At 37.0% G+C, this 19,637-nt stretch overlaps 1 protein-coding gene across 4 annotated transcripts in view; it reads right to left on the reverse strand.

Moving 5' to 3' along the window:
* Nucleotides 1-19,637, reverse strand: part of ITFG1 (integrin alpha FG-GAP repeat containing 1) — a 315,997-nt gene that overhangs the window by 72,289 nt on the left and 224,071 nt on the right. For all 4 annotated transcript variants that reach the window (XM_055552729.1, XM_055552730.1, XM_055552727.1 and 1 more), the window contains exons 11-12: nt 5,842-5,992; nt 3,152-3,260 (exon numbers count right to left, since the gene is read on the reverse strand). In XM_055552729.1, coding sequence (XP_055408704.1) covers nt 3,152-3,260; nt 5,842-5,992 — 260 coding nt within the window. The remainder of the gene's footprint in view (nt 1-3,151; nt 3,261-5,841; nt 5,993-19,637) is intronic.

The following is a 19,637-nucleotide window of genomic DNA, read 5'->3' on the forward strand; positions in this document are numbered from 1 at the left end:
GCAAATCAAAACTACAATGAGGTATCACCTCACACCAGTTAGAATGGCCATCATCAAAAAGCCTACAAACAATAAATGTTGGAGAGGGTGTGGAGAAAAGGGAACACTCTTGTACTGTTGGTGGGGATGTAAATTGATACTGCCACTATGGAAGACGGTATGGAAATTCCTTAAAAAACTAGGAATAAAACCACCATATGACCCAGCAATCTGACTCCCAGGCATATACCCTGAGGAAACCAAAGTTGATAAAGACACATGTACCTCAATATTCATTGCAGCATTATTTACAATAGCTAGAACATGGAAGCAATCTACATGTCCACTGAGAGATGAATGGATAAAGAAGTTGTGGTACATATACACAATGGAATATTACTCAGCCTTAAAAAGGAACACATTTGAGTCAGTTCTAATGAGGTGGATGAACCCAGAGCCTATTATACAGAGTGAAGTAAGTCAGAAAGAGAAAGATAAATATTGCATACTAATGCATATATATATGGAATCTAGAAAGATGGTACTGATGAATTTATTTGCAAGGCAGCAGTGGAGAAAGAGACATAGAGAAAGACTATGGACATGGGGAGAGGGGAGGAGAGGGTGAGATGTATGGAGAGAATAACATGGAAACTTACATTACCATATGTTAAATAGACAGTCAATGGGAATTTGCTGTTAAGTCTCAGGGAACTCAAATAGGGGCTCTGTATCAACCTAGAGGGGTGGGATGGGGAGTGAGATGGGAGGGAGGTTCAAGAGGGAGGGCACATATGTACACCTATGGCTGATTCATGTTGATATTTGACAGAAAACAACAAAATTCTGTAAAGCAATTATCCTTCAAAAAAAAAAAAAGGTAAAACTAAGTCAATCATTCAGAAATAAATTTCCACATTATTTCAACAAAATCTGGAAGGAGGCAGGGGACAAAAGCTTTTGAAAGGTCTCATCTTATTTGGGAAGTGAAAGGTGAAAATACTGTTAAAATTTTAACAATCCAAGGAAATACAGGTTCACATATGTTTGTTAGAAATTTGTGCTAAGTATTAGTAGAATCAGAATGAGAAGCTCTAAAAGCTGACAGGAATAAGAGGAAAAAAATTAGAGCTAGGAGCTAGTTCTGATTCAGGGGAGCTAGGGAACCCCTCCAATTCTGTAGCACAGAAAGTCTCCTGTCTGAAGAGCATTCTATGGATCTGTGCTGTTGTGGGAATCAGTAAGGGCACAGATAGAAGGATAATTTTATATCCTTCTGCCTGTGCAGAAGCCCTAAATAGACATTTCTCCAAACAAGACATATAGATGGCCAAGAGGCACATGAGAAGATATTCAACATCTCTGATTATTAGATAAATGCAAATCAAAACTAAAATGAGATATCACCTCACACCTACCAGAATGGCTATCATCAAAAAACCCACAAACAATAAATGGTGGAGAAGGTATGGAGAGAAGGGAACCCTCCTATGCTGTTGGTGGGACTGTAAATTGGTTCAGCTACTATGGAGAACAGTATGGAAGTTCCTTAAAAAACTAAAAACCGAGTTACTATATGACCCTGCAATCCCACTCCTGGGCATATATCTGAAGAAAAACATGATCTGAAAAGATATATATACCCCAGTGTTCACTGCAACACTGTTTACAGTAACCAAGGCATGGAAACAACCTAAATGTCCACCGACAGAAGAATGGATAAAGAAGATGTGGTAGATATATACAATGGAGTATTACTTGGCCATTAAAAAGAACGAAGTAATGCCATTTGCAGCAACACTGATGGACCTAGAGATTGTCATGCTAAGTGAAGTAAGTCAGACAGAGAAGGAGAAATATCATATGACATTCCTTATATGTGGACTCTAAAAATAAAGGATACAAATGAGCTTACTTACAAAACAGAGACTCACAGACTTAAGATAATGAACTTATGGTTGCCAGAGGGAAGGATGTGGGGGAAGGGTCAGGGAGTTTGGGATGGACATGTACACACTGCTATATTCAAAGTGGATAACCAACAAGGGCCTATTGTATAGTATAGGGAACTCTGTTCAATGTTCTATGGCAACCTGGATAGGAGGGGAGTTTGGAGGAGAATGGATACTTGTGTATGTATGGCTGAGTCCCATGGCTGTTCACTTGAAACTATCACAACATTGTTAATCAGCTATACCCCATACAAAATAAAAAGTTTAGAAAAAAATAAAGTTACACAGAATAAAAATTAAAAAAATCGCCCTGGAACTAATAAGTGAGTTGAGCAAGGTTGCAGTGTATAAGATCAACACACAAAAATCAACTGTGTTTCTATACACTAAAAAGAAGTATGTGGAAACTAAACTTAAAAACACAGTGGCATTTATAATCATGTCAAAGAAAATAAAATACCTAGGCACACACTTAACACAACATGTTCAGGATCTCTATGATGAACGTAAGTGTTAGGTGGAGGAGATGGCAGATGTAGAGTAGAATGCCAACTGAAAAATGCAGGAGCCCTGGAAACAGAGAACTACTCGTTGACAACAGTCACATAGAAGGCTGATTTAAGCAGGAGTTGTCAGTGGATTCTAAAACTGGTAAAAACCTGATATGCAGAAAGTACATTAAGTATCAGAATACCTGTCCACAAAACACTAATTATCAAGGGGAAAAGTTAATTTAAGGTGGGAAAACTAGCAGTCATCAAGATGACCAGAGGATCAAGGGTATCATCATGGTGGTGGGGCAGGGCAACGTCACGCGTTTCTTGACATGATGCATCGAAAGGCCACAGCATAGGTTCCACCAAATTCTATGTCGTGATGTTTCTGCAAAGAATGTGTATCTTGAACTGGGTAAGGAAGATAAAGGATTACACTACAGAATGCAGGCCTGTCTTCTTTACAACTGCTAAGGGCATGAAAAGGAACTGTTCCAGACTGGAGCAGATGTGACAGTAGTATTCCTGAACAGCCTCCGCATCAGAAAGGAAAAAGCCACTGGTGGAACAGATGGCAAATTTGAACGGGTGGTTGCGTTGTACTGAAGTTGATCTGTCTGCTTTGGAGAGTTGTTACACAGAAGCATGTTTTACTCTTTGGAAAATGTGCATTGACAGAATACAAAATCAGATGTTAATAATAAAGCATATAAAACAAATACTCACCAATGACTTTAACAAAATAAGCATCTGCTTCAAAGTTATTTTTTAGGGTATGGATGGCAAAATCACTCTTTGTATACCCTTTGCTTAGTACTACAATGTCCAAGATTCCCTGGAAAAAACATAAAAAGGGTAAGAAACTACTGGACTGACTGAAAAAAATGATGAAAATGTATGACATGTTTATCATGTAAATACAGACCTTACTTATTCAACTTGATATTTAAAATAAAGATACTATTAAAAATATAAAACCTAGAATATTAAAGATAAATAAAAATTAAAAAAAACTGTAATTTAAATCTCTGAAGATAAATGTTACTCTTCTGTATTTCCTTCCAGGCATATCTGCATGAATTAAAAAAAAATAAAAATTTATCTCTTATTCATGGTGCTGGGTCTCTGTTGCTGTGTGGGTTTTTCTCTCATTGCAGACAGCCTGCACACCACAGCTACTCTCCAGTCGCGGGCAGTGTACAGGCTTCTTATTGTGGTAGCTTCTCTTGTGGTGGAGCACAAGTTCTAGGTTGTGAGGGTTTCAGCAGTTGTGGCTCCCAGGCTCTAGAGCACGGGATCCGTAGTTGTGGCACTTGAGATTAGTTGCGCCACAGCATGTTGGATCTTCCCAGATCAGGGATCAAACCCATGTCTCCTGCATTGGCAAGAGGATTCTTTACCATTGATCTACTATGGAAGCCCCATGCATTAATTTTTAAACGCCTTTGACATGAACTACTGAAGTGTTTCCAATCATCAGAGAAAGAAGGTAACTTTTTATTTGTGCTGCTTCTTATGTTTTTTCCTAAAGAAGTGGAAAGCTTTGCTAATTTTATTGGGGGTAAAAAAGGTGCTCATTTAAACTTTCATTCTGCTAACTCTTAATGAGGTCAATCATTTATTATATCTTTTCACATGTTAGTTAGTTAGTATTAGTTACCCAGTCGTGTCTGACTCTTTGCGACCCCACGAACTGTAGCCCGCCAAGCTCCTCTATTCATGGGATTCTCCAGGCAAAAATACTGGAGTGGATTGCCATTTTTTTCTCCAGGGGATCTTCCCAACCCAGGGATCGAACCTAGGGCTCCTGAATTGTAATTGTTAAGGATTTAGAAAATAGAATCTATTTTCTAAATAGAATTCTTTAGAAGCGGATTCTTTACCGTCTGAGCTACAGGGAGGATCCATATTTCATGTTAGCTTTTTTTTACTCACATCTTCTTTTTTCTTCTGTAAATTGACTTAATCATGTTGTTTTTCCAGTGGGAGTTTCTGGTGACTTGTATCAGTTTGAATAAACCCTTTTTACGTTATGGATGTGGGCTTACCTGGTGGCTCAGATGATAAAGAATCCACCTACAATGCTGGAGACCTGGGTTTGATCCCTGAGTTGGGAAGATACCCTGGAGGAGGGCATGGCAACCCACTCCAGTCTTCTTGCCTGAAGACTCCCTAAGGACACAAGAGCGTGGCGGAGACTATGGTCCATGGGCTTGCAAAGGGTCAGACACGACTGAGTGACAAAGCGCAGCACAGCCTGTTATGAATGTGAGCTTCCCAGGTGGTGCTAGTGGTAAAGAATCTGTCTGCCATTGAAGGAGATATAAGAGACATGGGTTTGATCCCTGGGTTGGGACGATCCCCTGGAGGCAGCCATGGCCACCCACTCCAGTATTCTTGTCTGGAGAATCCAATGGACAGAGGAACCTGGCAGGCTACATTCCATAGGGTTACAAAGAGTTGGACCTGATTGAAGCCACTTAGCACGCACACACGCATGTTAAGAATGTTAATTATTTAACTCTTTCATAGCTAATTTATCTCCTAGATTTAGATGCAATTTTAAATTTCATCTATGGTTTTTTTTTTTATGTACAGAAATTAAAAGCTGATTTACAGTTAATTCTATTGATTTTTCCTCATTATATTTTTACCCAATTACTTTTATGCTTGGAAATTGCTTATAAAAAGTGAAACAATACAAGAGCTGGTAGCAGAGACACAGAGGAAAACAAGCACCTGGAAGATACTTGTAATTGAAGATCAGCCTCCTACAAAAAGCCAAACAAAACCAACTGGGTTAGTGTTGGACATAATTGTCCTGATGGAGATTTAACTTTTTAAAATAATCAAGTTATTTTACAAAGATATATTGTGACATATTAACTCTGGAATTTAACGCATTTTTATCAGAATTTACTTTTTCCCCCAAAACTGGCTTTTGACGTTAGAAAGCAGAAAACCAGGGCCCTGTGTGCCTTTCCCAGGCCACCTGGAACTGAGGACAGTCACAAGAATCTGGGGCAATAGATGCCACCTCTAGCTCACTGGTTAAGAGAGACTACACACCGAACTCATTCTTCTGTGATCCTGCTCAGGTTTAAGGGTCTGTCATCTGTCGGCTGTTGTTTTCTCTATTTGAGCACATGCACAACTGCCATGAGCATAATTCTCTAGTGGTTTCATCTAAACAGGCATAAAATGAGATAAAGACGCTTTCATATTTCACTGTTCTGATCAGCCAGTGGTATCAATTAATTTGTTCTTTCTGTCATTTAACATTAAAAGGGGTTTTCTTTAATTAACTCGTTTGCTTTCATTATCTCATCTATTGTCTGGTTAAATAGGGTGAAGTGAAAGTGAGACAAGGTAGAAGGCAATTAGATTCTGAACACACAGAAGAGCTCTGAACTCACATCTTCGTAAATGTCAAAGAAGGTGGCAACCACCGCATCTCTGATTTGGTTTAGGTCCATCAGCTCCCAGTAGACTTTAAACATACGATGCGCCCCCTCACAGCTTGCGTTAGTACAAGGGACATTCTCCAGTAAAAAGGCCTGCTGATTGCTGTGAGACAAAGCAGAGGTATTTAGTTAATAATAAAACATATCAATGCTGACTAGTATCAGCTGTGCTGTATTTCCTAGAATCAAAGAGATGGTAAATGGTCTATACTGAAGAAATAGGAAACAAATCTCAATGTCTTAATAATTGCTGTCCCGAGCCATAAAAAGCTTAAATTGTTGGCTATCCTTTTTCAGCCTTTGGCAAAAATCCTCAGGTTAGTTAGTCGTTGGCCTCTCTCTCTCCTTGTTTGGTTTCCAAGTCTATCTCTCTGCTCTCCTTTGCTGCTCCACAGCCAGTGAACCCATGTTTCATTACTGAGTTCCTGGACACTGTCATAATCCCATTAGATGTGTATAATTCCTCAGGTGAATACTTGCATTTTAACTGGAGATTCCTGACATCCTGAAGTCTTACAAACCCAAAGCAGTAAGTCTACAATGATAGAATTTTAGCTTCCCAGATGGATAGTAGGCTGAGCACCTCTCAGATAAAAGATAGGAAAAAAAAAAAGTATTGTATTTTGCATAGCTATGAAGTCCTCCCTTTTGAAAATCTTACTCTATAGGCAATGTGCTTATGAATTTAGATTTTGGAATCAGACTACCTGGATTCAAATTATGTTTCTGTCATTTAGCAGTTATGTGACCTCAAAAAAGTTATTTCACCTCTTGAAGACTCAGATCCTTATTTGTAAGCTGAGTAATAAGTACTTATAGAATTGTTATAAAAAATAAATGAAATACTGACTGCAAAGCACTTAGAACAATTCCTGCCATCCAGTTCAGTCTTAGTAAAAGTGTTTATACTATCATCACTCTTATTTATGTAGTGCAACACCATGCCATGTAAAAATATTTTCTTTAAATACAGAAGTAACTTTAGTAAATAGTGAGATTATACTCCTGTATTAGGCATTTTCTAATACTTAAATTCCTTCATGTCCCTTTATGTTACATGGATAAGACAGCTGTGGTACATATACACAATGGAATATTACTCAGCCATTAAAAAGAATACATTTGAATCAGTTCTAATGAGGTGGATGAAAATGGAGCCTATTATACAGAGTGAAGTAAGCCAGAAAGAAAAACACCAATACAGGATACTAACGCATATATATGGAATTTAGAAAGATGGTAACGATAACCCTGTATGTGAGACAGCAAAAGAGACACAGATGTATAGAACAGTCTTTTGGACTCTGTGTGTGTGTGGGATGATTTGGGAAGAATGGCATTGCAACATGTATAATATCATATAAGAAACGAATCACCAGTCCAGGTTTGATGCAAGATACAGGATGCTTGGGGCTGGTGCATTGGGATGACCCAGGGGGATAATATGGGGAGGGAGGTGGGGGGGTGGTTCAGGATTGGGAACACGTGTACACCCATGGCGGATTCATGTTGATGTATGGCAAAACCAATACAATATTGTAAAGTAATTAGCCTCTAATCAAATAAATTTAAAAAAATAAAAAAAAATAATAAGCTAAAATGTTTAAATTTTATTACTGTTCAATTTTCTCTAATAATTATTTTAAATAAAACTATCAAGACAGATTTCTTTTTTCATGTGAAAATATTATTTTGGGTTTGGGCATTTTAGAAAAGAAAGTTCTATTGTAAGAAAGGTAAATTTTTTAGTGTTCAAGAGAGTAATGAACACAAACAAAATATTCATTTGATGTACTTAATATATGATTGGCTTCACATTACATTCCTAGTTAAAAAATTTTAATGCAAATAGTTTAAACTTAAAGATTATAACATTTACATGGAAAATTTTGAGTTGGCTTTGATCAAGACCTAACATATAATAATGTTCTTCCACTAGAAGGAAAAATAATTTCTACTTTGTCTCCTGTCTAATAACTGATTTTAAAATTCTATTTTGTAATGTTAGGTTGGTGCAAACGTAATAGTAGTTTTGGACTCTGGATTTTAAATCATTATAATTAGGCTCAAACATATCTTTATTAATAAAAACAGGAGCCATTTCAATCAAAACATTTGTGCCAACAAGAAATACGTTTGCTTATTCCTGTAGCATAAAAATCTGTGCTTTGGGAATTGACAAATTCTTGGAAAGCCTTTTCCACCTCCTGCTGCTTGTGGAAGCATTTTCCCCTGCAAAAGGTTGTCGAGATGCTTGAAGAAGTGGTAGTCGATTGGCAAGAGGTCAAGAGAATATGGCAGATGAGGCAAAACTTCATATTAGTTCAACTTTTGAAGTGTTGGTTGTGCGACGTGTGGTCAGTCATTGTCGTGGAGAATTGAGCCCTTTCTGTTGACCAATGCTGGCCGCAGTGTTGCATTTTCTGGTGCATCTCATCAATTTGCTGAGCATACTTCTCAGGTGTAATGGTTTCGCTGAAATTCAGAAAGCTGTAGTGGATCAGATTGGCAGCAGACCACCAAACGGTGACCATGACCCTTTTTTCAGTGCAAGTTTGGCTTTGAGAAGTGCTTTGGAGCTTCTTCTCAGTCTAGCTATTGAGCTGGTGGACACTGGTTGGTGTATTAAAATCTGTTTTTCATCACACTTCATAATCTGATCGAGAAATAGTTTGTTGCTGTTGCCTAGAATAAGAGAAGATGACACTTCTAAACAATTTTTTGGTTTGTGGCCAGCTCATGAGGCACCCACTTATTAAGCTTTTTCACCTTTTCAATTTGCTTCAAATGCCAAACGATCATAGAATGGTCAATGTTGAGTCCTTCAGCAACGTCTTGTGTAGTTGAAAGAGGATCAGCTTTGATGCTTCTCTCAGTTGGTCACTGTCAACTTCCAATGGCCAGGCACTGCGCTCATCTCCTTTGCAAAACTTCTTGAGCCATCACTGCATCATATGTTCATTAGCAGTTCCTGGGCCAAACGCACTGTTGATGTTGCGAGTTGTCTCTGCTGCTTTACAATCCATTTTGAACTTGAATACGAAAATCGCTCCAATTTGCTTTTTGTCTAACATTATTTCCCTAGCCTAAAATACATATAAAATAAACAGCAATATTTCATTAGCAAAATACATAAAGCAAGAAATGCACATTAGAATGATGTATAACATAATCACATTTATTTAAGAATATATTCCACTATCAAATGGCAAAGTTCAACAATGCAACACTGCAATTACTTTTGCACCAGCCTAATACCTTTTAACAGGTATTTACCCATCCTACCTTTCTAGCTAAACAATTTTACTACATATTTCACAGAAATGAAGACTACTCTATTTTGTTATTAAATACTATTAAAACATGAGAACCAGTGATAAAGGTGACTTTTCTCTTTTTGGATACGCCATGCAGCTTGTGGGATCTTGGATTTCTGAGCAGGGATTGAACCTGGGCCCATGGCAGTGAAGGCACTGAGTCTTAACCCCTGGGAGCCAGTGCAGCCTTTCTACAATCTTCTGTGACCAATGCATCACACTGGCAACACTCTGAGTGAGCACTTGCCTCTGGTTTCCCTTTTCAAAATGGGATGCAAGGATTTCATTATTGTATTACAACTCTAGCCATAGTTTCAAATACACAATGTAACCTGCAACAAAAACTCTAATTGCAGTTGAATAATTTAATATGTCATTTTAACTTCTGATATGAATTTGCAAAGATTACAAATGCTACATATCACAGTTCTTGGCTACATGCTCACTAAACAGGTTTGTCTTGTATTCAGCAACATGCGGTCTGAAAAATTTCAGTTCTTTTAAGCTCTACTGAGCCCTATAGGTTGAGCCCCACATCTATAAAAATAAAATTCCATTTAAGCCCAGGAAGACACAATACTGATTCATTAGGTTTGGAAATCCTTGGGGGGGAATGGTCTTGCTTCTTTGAGTCAATTGCTCTATGTTTTCTGGCAATTACACAATTACAGCCAATATAACTTAAAAAAAAAACTATTTCAAAAGTTATTATAAAATTTAAGCAATAGAGGCATTAAAAAAGTTTAGATCTTTTCTTTACACGGATAATCACTGTTGACAATATAGTGAGCATCTTTCCAAACCTTCTTCTGGGAACATAGAAAATTTAAGTACATATATCCTTCAAAAACAACAACAACAACAACAAAAACCAACCCCAATTGAGTTCTACTATATGTATGATTCTGCAGTATTTTTCTTTCTACTCAATAATATAGCATACGCATGGGGAAAAGGGATACAATCTGAATGAGGACTTTTGATGTCTATTTTGAACATCCCCCCCAGACAAGTTGTACCAATTTATATTCCTCAGCAGCAGAACATCAAGCTGCCTGTTTCCCCACATGCATGTCCTTTTCAATGCTTACTCCATTATATACCTAAGTCATCATTCGGTTTTAACGCCCTGATACTGATAATCAGGTTGTCTTCAACTGTTCCCCATTACACACACACACACACACACACACACACATTATTTTTCATTGAGAATCTGTATAAGGGTTTCCAAATAAAGTCATCTAGTCAAAGGATATGCATATTTTAAATATCAACGGGGAAAGCTAAATGGTCTTCTAAAAAATGTACCAATTTATACGTCTAGTAGTATACAAGTATATCTTTCTTATCCTGCCAATATTAGTAACACTGCTTATTTTTGCCAATTGGGTAAATGAAAAAGTATCTCACTTTCCTGATTATGAGAGATGCTGAGTATTACCTTTATGTTTATTATCTATTCATATTTCTTTTAAGAACTGGCACTTTAATTTTTTTAATTATTGGTATTTAGATCTCTGATTGTTAAGAGCATTAGCCCCTACCTGGGATTCTCATATTTTTACTTGTAAAATGAGGGCAAAAACAGTACATTACCTAAAATGGCTGTTGTAAGGATTAAACGAGAAAATAAATGATAAATGGTTTATGGTTTAATATAGTGCCCAGAACATAGCAAAGAACATTTTCAATATCTGCTGTTATTATTATATGTGATGTTATTATTCTGATATGTTCCAAACATGTCACCCCAGCCTTTTATTTTGCTTTTTAATGTATGGTTTCTTTAACTAAATGATTAATAATACATGAAAGTGAAAGTGTTAGTCACTTAGTCGTACCTGACTCTTTGTGACACCATGGACTGTAGACTAACAGGCTCCTCTGTCCGTGAAATTCTTTAGGCAAGACTACTGGAGTGGATCATATTCTCCAGGGGATCTTCCCAACTCAGGGATCAAAACGGGGTCTCCTGCATTGCAGGCAAATTCGTTACCGTCTAAGCTACCAGGGAAGCCCTATAATAATACATATATACTCATTTATGCCAATATTTTTCTTATGTACTATAATAAATGTTAAAAACAATCTATCAGGCAGATAGAAAAAAACACCAGAGGAGTATGTGCATTTACAAAAATAAATGATGAGCAGTGAAAATGTGAAATACGCAGGCAAATAGAAAAATTTTCCGTTATTTAAGTCTCTTTAAAGATAACTGATAATTAAACAACACAGTGTAGTGTTAAAGACATTGTTGTTTAGTCGCTAAGTCATATCTGACTCTTTGCAACCCCATGGACTGTAGCCTGCCAGGCTCCACTACCATGGAATTTCCCAGGCAAGAATATTGGAGTGAGTGATCATTTCCTTGTCCAGGGGATCTTTACAACCCAGGGAACGAACCCCCATCTCCTGTGTCTCCTGTACTGGTAGGTGGATTCTTTACCAGTGAGCCACCTTGAAGGCCTGTTAATGATATTTTGTTGTTCAGTTGCTCAGTTGTGTCCTATTCTTTTCAACCTCATGGTCTGCAGCACGCCAGGCTTCCCTGTCCTTCACCATCTCCCGGAGCTTGCTCAAACTCATGTCCATTGAGTTGGTGATGCCATGCAACGATTCTGTCCTGTCATCCCCTTCTCCTCCTGCCTTCAATCTTTCCCAGCATCAGGGTATCTTTTAATGGTCAGGTCTTTGCATCAGGTGCCCAAACTATTGGAGCTTCAGCTTCAGCATCAGTCCCTCCAATGAATATTCAGGATTGACTTCCTTTAGGATTGATTGGTTTGATCTCCTTGAAGTCCAAGGGACTCTCAAGACTCTTCTCCAACTCCACAGTTCAAAAGCATCAGTTCTTCAGCACTCAGCCTTCCTTATGGTCCAACTCTCACATCCATACATGACTATTGGAAAAACAGTCATGTCCATAGCTTTGACTATATTGGACCTTTGTTGGCAAAGCAATGTCTCTGCTTTTCAATATGCTGGTAATGAATAAGCAGATGTAAAATACAAAGCTTCCTCAAAAAACTAAAAACTGAACTACCATATAGCAATCCCACTTCTGGATATATATTGAAAATAATTGAAATCAAGAACTCAAAGAGAGTTAAACTCACATGTTTGTTGTAGCAAAAACAGTCAAGATATGAAAACAATCTAAGTGTCCATTAATGGAGGAATGAATAAAGAAAATGTGGTATACACATATACTGGAATATTAAGCCTTAAAGAACAGAAGAAAATTCTGCCATTGTGACAACATGGATGAATCTAGAGGACATTATGCTAAGTGAAATAAATCAGATGCAGAAAGACAAACACTGTATGATATTGCTTATATATGGTATGAACTTACAGAAACAGAGAGTGGGATGGTGGTTGCCAGTGGCTGAAGGGCGGGGGAAATGGGGAGATGTTGGTCAAAGGGCACCAACTTTCAGTTATAAGATGATTAAGTTCAGGGGATCCAACGTATGGCATGGTGACTACAGTTAATAATACTATGTGCTGTGCTGAGTTGCTCAGTCATGTCCAACTCTTTGAGACCCCACGGACTGTAGCCTGCCAGGCTCCTCTGTCCATGGGGATTCTCCAGGCAAGAATACTGGCGTGGATTGCCATACCCTCCTCCAGGGGATCTTCCCAACCCGGGATCAAACCCAGATCTCCTGCATTGCAGATGGATTTTTTACTATCTGAGCCATCAAGAAAGCTGCTATGCGTTAACGTTTTAACCATATTAAGAAGAAAATGGCAATTATGTGAGATAATATATTATTGCAAATTCAGACTTAAATTGAAGAAAGTAGGGAAAATCACTAGATCATTCAGGTTTGACCTAAATCAAATCCCTTACGATTATACAGTGGAAGTGACAAGTAGATTAAGGGATTAGATCTGACAGAGCCTGAAGAACTACAGATGGAAGTTTGTGATATTGTACAGGAAGGTGTGATCAAAACCATTCCCAAGAAAAAGAAATGCAAAAAGGCAAAATGGTTGTTTGAGGAGGCCTTACAAATAGCTATGAAAAGAAGAAAAGTGGAAGGCAAAGGAGAAAAGGAGAGATATACCCATTTGGATGCAGAATTCCAAAGAATAGCAAGGAGAGATAAGAAAGATTTCTGAAGTGATCAATGCAAAGAAATAGAGGAAAACAACAGAATGGGAAAGACTAGAGATCTCTTCAAGAAAATTAGATACCAAGGGAACATTTCATGCAAAGATGGGCACAATAATGGACAGAAATGGTATGCACCTAACAGAAGCAGAAGATATTAGAGGTGGCAAGAATACACAGAAGAACTATACAAAAAAGATCTTCATGACTCAGATAACCACAGTGGTGTGATCACTCACCTAGGGCCAGACATCCTTCAATGCCAAGTCAAACAGGCCTTAGGAAGCACCACTACAAACAAAGTTAGTGGAGGTGAAGGAATTCCAGCTGAAGTATTTCAAATCCTAAAAGATGATCCTGTGAAAGTGCTGCACTCGATATGCCAGCATATTTGGAAATTTGGAAAACTCAGCAGTGGCCACAGGACTGGAAATGGTTAGTTTTCATTCCAAGCCCAAAGAAAGGCAATACCAAAGAATGTTCCAACTACCGCACAATTGCATTCATCTCTCACTAGAAAAGTAATGCTCAAAATTCTCCAAGCCAGGCTTCAATAGTATGTGAACTTAAAAATGTGAAGCTGGATTTAGAAAAGGCAGAGGAACCAGAGATCAAATTGCCAACATCCTTTGGATCATCAAAAAAGAGAGTTCCAGAAAAATATGTACTATTGCTTTATTGCCTATGCCATAGCCTTTGTGTGGGTCACAACAAACTGTGGAAAATCCTTCAAGACATGGGAACACCAGACCACCTTCCCTGCCTCCTGAGAAATCTGTATGCAGGTCAAGAAGAAACAGTTAGAACTGGACATGGAACAACAGACTGGTTCCAAATCGGAAAAAGAGTATATCAAGGCTGTATATTGTCACCCTGCTTATTTAACTTACATGCAGAGTACATCATGTGAAATGCCAGGCTGGATGAAGCACAAGCTGGAATCAAGATTTCTGGGAGAAATATCAATAACCTCAGATATGCAGATGACACCACCCTTATGGCACAAAGTGAAGAACTAACGAGCTTCTTGATGAAAGTGAAAGAGGAGAGTGAAAAAGTTGGCTTGAAATTCAACATTCAGAAAACTAAGATCATGGCATCTGGTCCCATCACTTCATGGCGAATAGATGGAGAAACAATGGAAACAGAATATTTTTTTGGGCTCCAAAATCACTGCAAATTGTGATCGCAGCCATGAAAAATTAAAAGACGCTTACTCCTTGGAAGGAAAGTTATGACCAACCTAGACAGCATATTAAAAAGCAGAGACATTACTTTGTCCATAAAGTTCCATCTAGTCAAAGCCTTGGTTTTTCCAGTACTCATGTATGGATGTGAGAGTTGTACTATAAAGAAAGCTGAGCACTGAAGAACTGATGCTTTTGAACTGTGGTTGGAGAAGACTCTTGAGAGTCTCTTGGACTGCAAGGAGATCAAACCAGTCCATCCTCAAGGAAATCAGTCCTGAATATTCACTGGAAGGACTGATGTTGAAGCTGAAACTCCAGTACTTTGGCCACCTGATGTGAAGAACTGATTCACTGGAAAAAACCCTGATGCTTTGAAAGATTGATGGAGGGAGGAGAAGGGGAGAACAGAGGATGAGATGGTTGGATGGCATCACTGACTTGATGGACATGAGTTTGATTAAGCTCCGGGAGTTGGTGATGGACAAGGAAGCCTGGCGTGCTGCAGTCCATGGAGTTGCATAGTTGGACATGACTGAGTGACTGAACTGAACTACCTCAATGTAGTAAACATTTTCCAACATATACATTTATCAAATAATACCATAAACCTTAAACTGACATAATGTCAGTATATGTCAGTTATGTCTCATAAAACTGGAAGAGTAGAAAAAAAGAAATCAATAAAAGATATCTGGAAAATCTCCAAATATTTGGAAATTTAACACCACTAAATAAATATGAGCAAAAGAAGAAAGCAGAAGAGAAATCACAAAGTACTTTGAAGTGAATGAAAATAAAGACAGCACAGCAAGATCTGCAGTATGTCACTAAACCAGTGTTAAGGGGAAATTTATAGCACTAAACACTTTATTAGAAAAGAAGAAAGATTTCAAATCAATGATCCTAAGAAACTCGACATATAAAAGCAAATAAAATTTAAAATAAGTAGAAGAAAGGAAACAGTAACAAAGAGGAAAGCAGTGAAGTGAAGAACAGAAAAACAGTAAAAATCAATAAAACCAAAAGTCAGTTTCTTTGGGAAGAACAGTTTTAAAACTAATAAACTTCCAATTAGAATGGTTATTTTTTTAAAAAAGAGAGAAGACAGAAATTACAAATAACAAAAATGAGACAGGTAACATCACAACAGATTTTACTGATATTAAAGGAATAATAAAGGAATGTTATGAAAATTTCATGCCAATATAATAGATAAGTTAGATGAAATGAACAAATTCCTTGGAAGCCACAAGCAACCAATGCTAATTCAGAAGATAAGGAAATCTGAATTGTAATTTTAAGCCTTCTAAAAAACCCTGAAAAACTTCAGGTAAAAATGGTTTGAATGATGAATTCTACCAAAAATTTAGAGAAGAAATAATAACAGTTCTACACAAACTCTTGAGAAAATAGTCCATGAAGCCACATTATATACATCAGATTAGACCAAGATATTATGAAGAGAACTATAGACCAATATTCTTCATGAACACAGATATAAAAAATCTTAACAAAATTCTAGAAAATCAAATTCAACAGTAGATTCAGATTATGCTTTGCCCGATACAGAGTTCACTCAAATTCATGCATTTTGAAATCATGTCTCCGCTTCATGATATCCAAGGAACCATGAAAAGATACGACACGATTCTGACATGGACATGTTTCAGTGAACTAAGTATCTCTCAAAGTGAGGACTACAGATAGAGTAAAAAGATAAAAAAATCATGATCAAGTAGGATATATTGCAGGAATGCAAAGTTGCTTTAATATTTTAAAATAAATCAGTTTAATTCAGCAGATTAATAAAAAAAGGAAAACCACATGATCATCTCAATAAAAGTAGAAAAATATTTAACAAAATCCAATATCCATTCCCGATGCAAACTAGGAACAGAAGGAAGTTTCTCAATGTGATAAAAGGCATCCACAGAAAAAGTACAATGAGCATCATACTAACAGTTCAAGACTGAATGCTGTTCTCCTAGTAGCATGGTTCCTCCAAGACAAAGATATCTACCCTCACCACATCCATTCAACATTGTATTGCATTCTAGCTATTGCAAATGGTGAGAAAAATGAATAAAAGGCTAACAAGACTGGAAAGAAAGAAAAAAAAAACTGTGTTTGTTCATAAATTTTCTCACCACCTATTTAGAAAATCCTATTAATATCTACAAAAAACTACTAGAAATAATAAGCACATAGGGCTAACTAGGTGGTAGAATACAAGATCAATATACAAAGGTCAACTGTATTCTATACGCTAGCAAACAACAATCATCAGTTTCAGTACAAATATATGAATGAGAAAGCAATAAAAAATGCAATACTTAGGAAAGTGATATAAGATGCACAAGACCTGTAAACTGAAAACTATAATATACTGCTGAGAAAATTAAAGACCTAAATTAAAAAAAAAGGACACATACACACACATAGCAGTTATGGACAGAAGACTTGATATTGGGCAGAAAATTTGATATTAAGATGTTAATTATCCCCATATTGATTTACAGATTCAATGTAATGTCAATCAAAATCTCAGGAGACTTTTCCCTGAGAAATTGAAAAACTGATCCTGAAAATTTACAGATAATGTTAAGGACCTAGAATGGCCAAAATGATGTTGGTAAAGAAGAATAAAGTTTGAGGATTTATGCTACACTAATTCACTATTCATTATAAACCAACAGTTATTAAAACATGTAGTACTGCCACAAAGGTGGGAAACAGATCATTGGAACAGAATAGACAGAGAAGAAGTATACTCACCAACACACATATTGTTGGGAATTATTATAACTCAACAATAAAAAGACAAGTAACTCAATTTTAAAAATGGGTAAAGGATCAAAGTGGATAAATATCCAAGCAAGATACACAAATGGCCAGTAAGCACACAAAAAGAAGCTCAACCTCATCACGTGTCAGGAAACTGTAAACCACAGTGTGCTAACACTTCACACCTATTAGGATAGCGACAATAGAAAGGACAGGTAATAACAAATACTGGTGAGTTTATGGAAAGGCTGGAATTCATACATAGCTGATGGGAATGTAAAATAGTACAAATGCTTTAGAAAACAGTCTGGTTGTTCCTCAAATGGTTCAACAAAGAGTTCTATTTCTAAGTATATTCCATTTCTAGGTATATTTTAATAGGAGAAAAATATGTCCACACAAAAACTTGTATATGAATGTTCACAGCATTGTTATTCAAAATAGCCCCAAAGTAGAAATAACTTGAAAACATACCAACTGATGACTAAATGAAATGTGGTGTATCCATACAATGAAATATTATTCAACAACAAATGAAGTACTGATAGATTCTACCATATACTTGAACCCTGAAAACACAAGCCAAGTCAAACAAGCCAGTCATAGACTACTATGTAATAATATTATATGACTGCATTTATATGAAATGCTAAGAATAGGCAAATGTGAGATAAAATGAGTCATTTCTTAGGGCCAGTGAGATTGGAGAGTTGTGGCTAAGGCAGGTTGCTTCTTTTTAGGACAAAGAAAATATTCTAAAATTGTGGTGATGCATGCACAACTCTGTGAGTGCACTAAAAGCCACTGAATTGTACATAGTAAGTGAATTACTGCCTAGTAAAGCTGTTAATAAAAAATAAGGTGTTTTTTGGCAGTCCAGTAGTTAGGACTTTGTGCTTCCATTGCAGGGAGCAATGGTCAGAAATTAAGATCTTGCATGCTGTGCGGCATGGCAAAAACCAAACCACACCCCCCCACCCCCCGCCCCCCGCCAAAAAAAAAGTACAAATTCAATGGTTTTGACACTTGTCTTCTCCATTTCACACAATGTGTGCAGAAAATTTTAAACCACAAAAAATATCCATAGGAAATGTTTAACTGACATAATATGCAAAACGCACAGTATCAGAGGCCTCTTCTCTGAACAGGCCAATATTTACACTTTCAGTGTGCAGCCTTGAGGTTGGTTTTAATGTCTCTTCATGGCTATAAAACTGGCTACCATTTGAAAAACTGGGTTATTTTAAGCTGTTACTGTTAATATGTTGTGTGCATCTGTCTTATTTCTCATTAAGAAAGGTAGCTGATGGACCATTTAACCTTTAAGCTTGATTTTCTTCCTGGCTGCTCTAAGAGCTTGTGGGTCTACTTTAGTCATTTCTATACCCAGTGAATTCTGTGTTTCTAGATGGTCCATAACTCTCTTTCTCTTAATTCTCCAATTTCATTATCAGCCTAGGCTCACAAGGAAGGAAAGGAGCTTCAATTTGGGGATATGTCTGTCTTTCTGTGTAAATCTTAAGAAAGGCAGTTCTACACACAGAAAAAAAAAAAAAAACAAATTAAGAAGAGATACAAATAAGTCAATTAAGAATTCTCTAAAAAGAATAAAATATTTCTTTTTATGAGTTGTTGCTCTGAAATCCATGCTGCCCAGCTATTGCTAAATGCTAAGGTAAATGCTAAATGCTAAGGTAAATGCTAAATGCTAAATCTTAAGCTAAGGTAATATGTATAGGTGTATGTGTATATATATATATGAAAAGAGATGATAATGTCCAGAGTAAAGTTCACTTGAGCTCTGGGCAAAGCAACACTTTTATTCCCCTAATAGCAGCTAAGCTCTGAGAGTCAGTGGGCAAAAAGTAAACATTTCTTGAATGAAAAGAGGAAGCAAGCATCTTCAGCAGAGCAAGGCCAACTGAAAAGGTCAAACTTAATGCGATGAAAGACTGACTGGTAAGTTCCTGCCAAATAAGTGGCTAGAAAAGATCCTGTCATGTTTTACTTTATCTTTAGTCAAAGGCATTCCTTACATGAGCTAATTTGGTGGCCACTGCAACATTTTTCTTTCTATGTATTATATTTGTGTTTTAAATTATGTAAAGTGAAATATAATGGTCCTTTTGTTTGTTAGTTGGGTAATGATATAAACAGAATATTGAGACTTTCAGTGTAAGGAATTCATGGACACACCACAACTTATGAGGTATACACACAGAGGAACAAAGACTGGTTAGGAAATTACACTAGTTCTTGTTTAGTTGTGAATACTGTACAATGCAGTGATGAGCTGGATGAGGGGAAAGGGAAGGATGAAATGAAAGGGAA

Source organism: Bubalus kerabau, chromosome 17 (assembly GCF_029407905.1).
Source record: "Bubalus kerabau isolate K-KA32 ecotype Philippines breed swamp buffalo chromosome 17, PCC_UOA_SB_1v2, whole genome shotgun sequence".
NCBI lineage: Eukaryota > Metazoa > Chordata > Mammalia > Artiodactyla > Bovidae > Bubalus > Bubalus kerabau.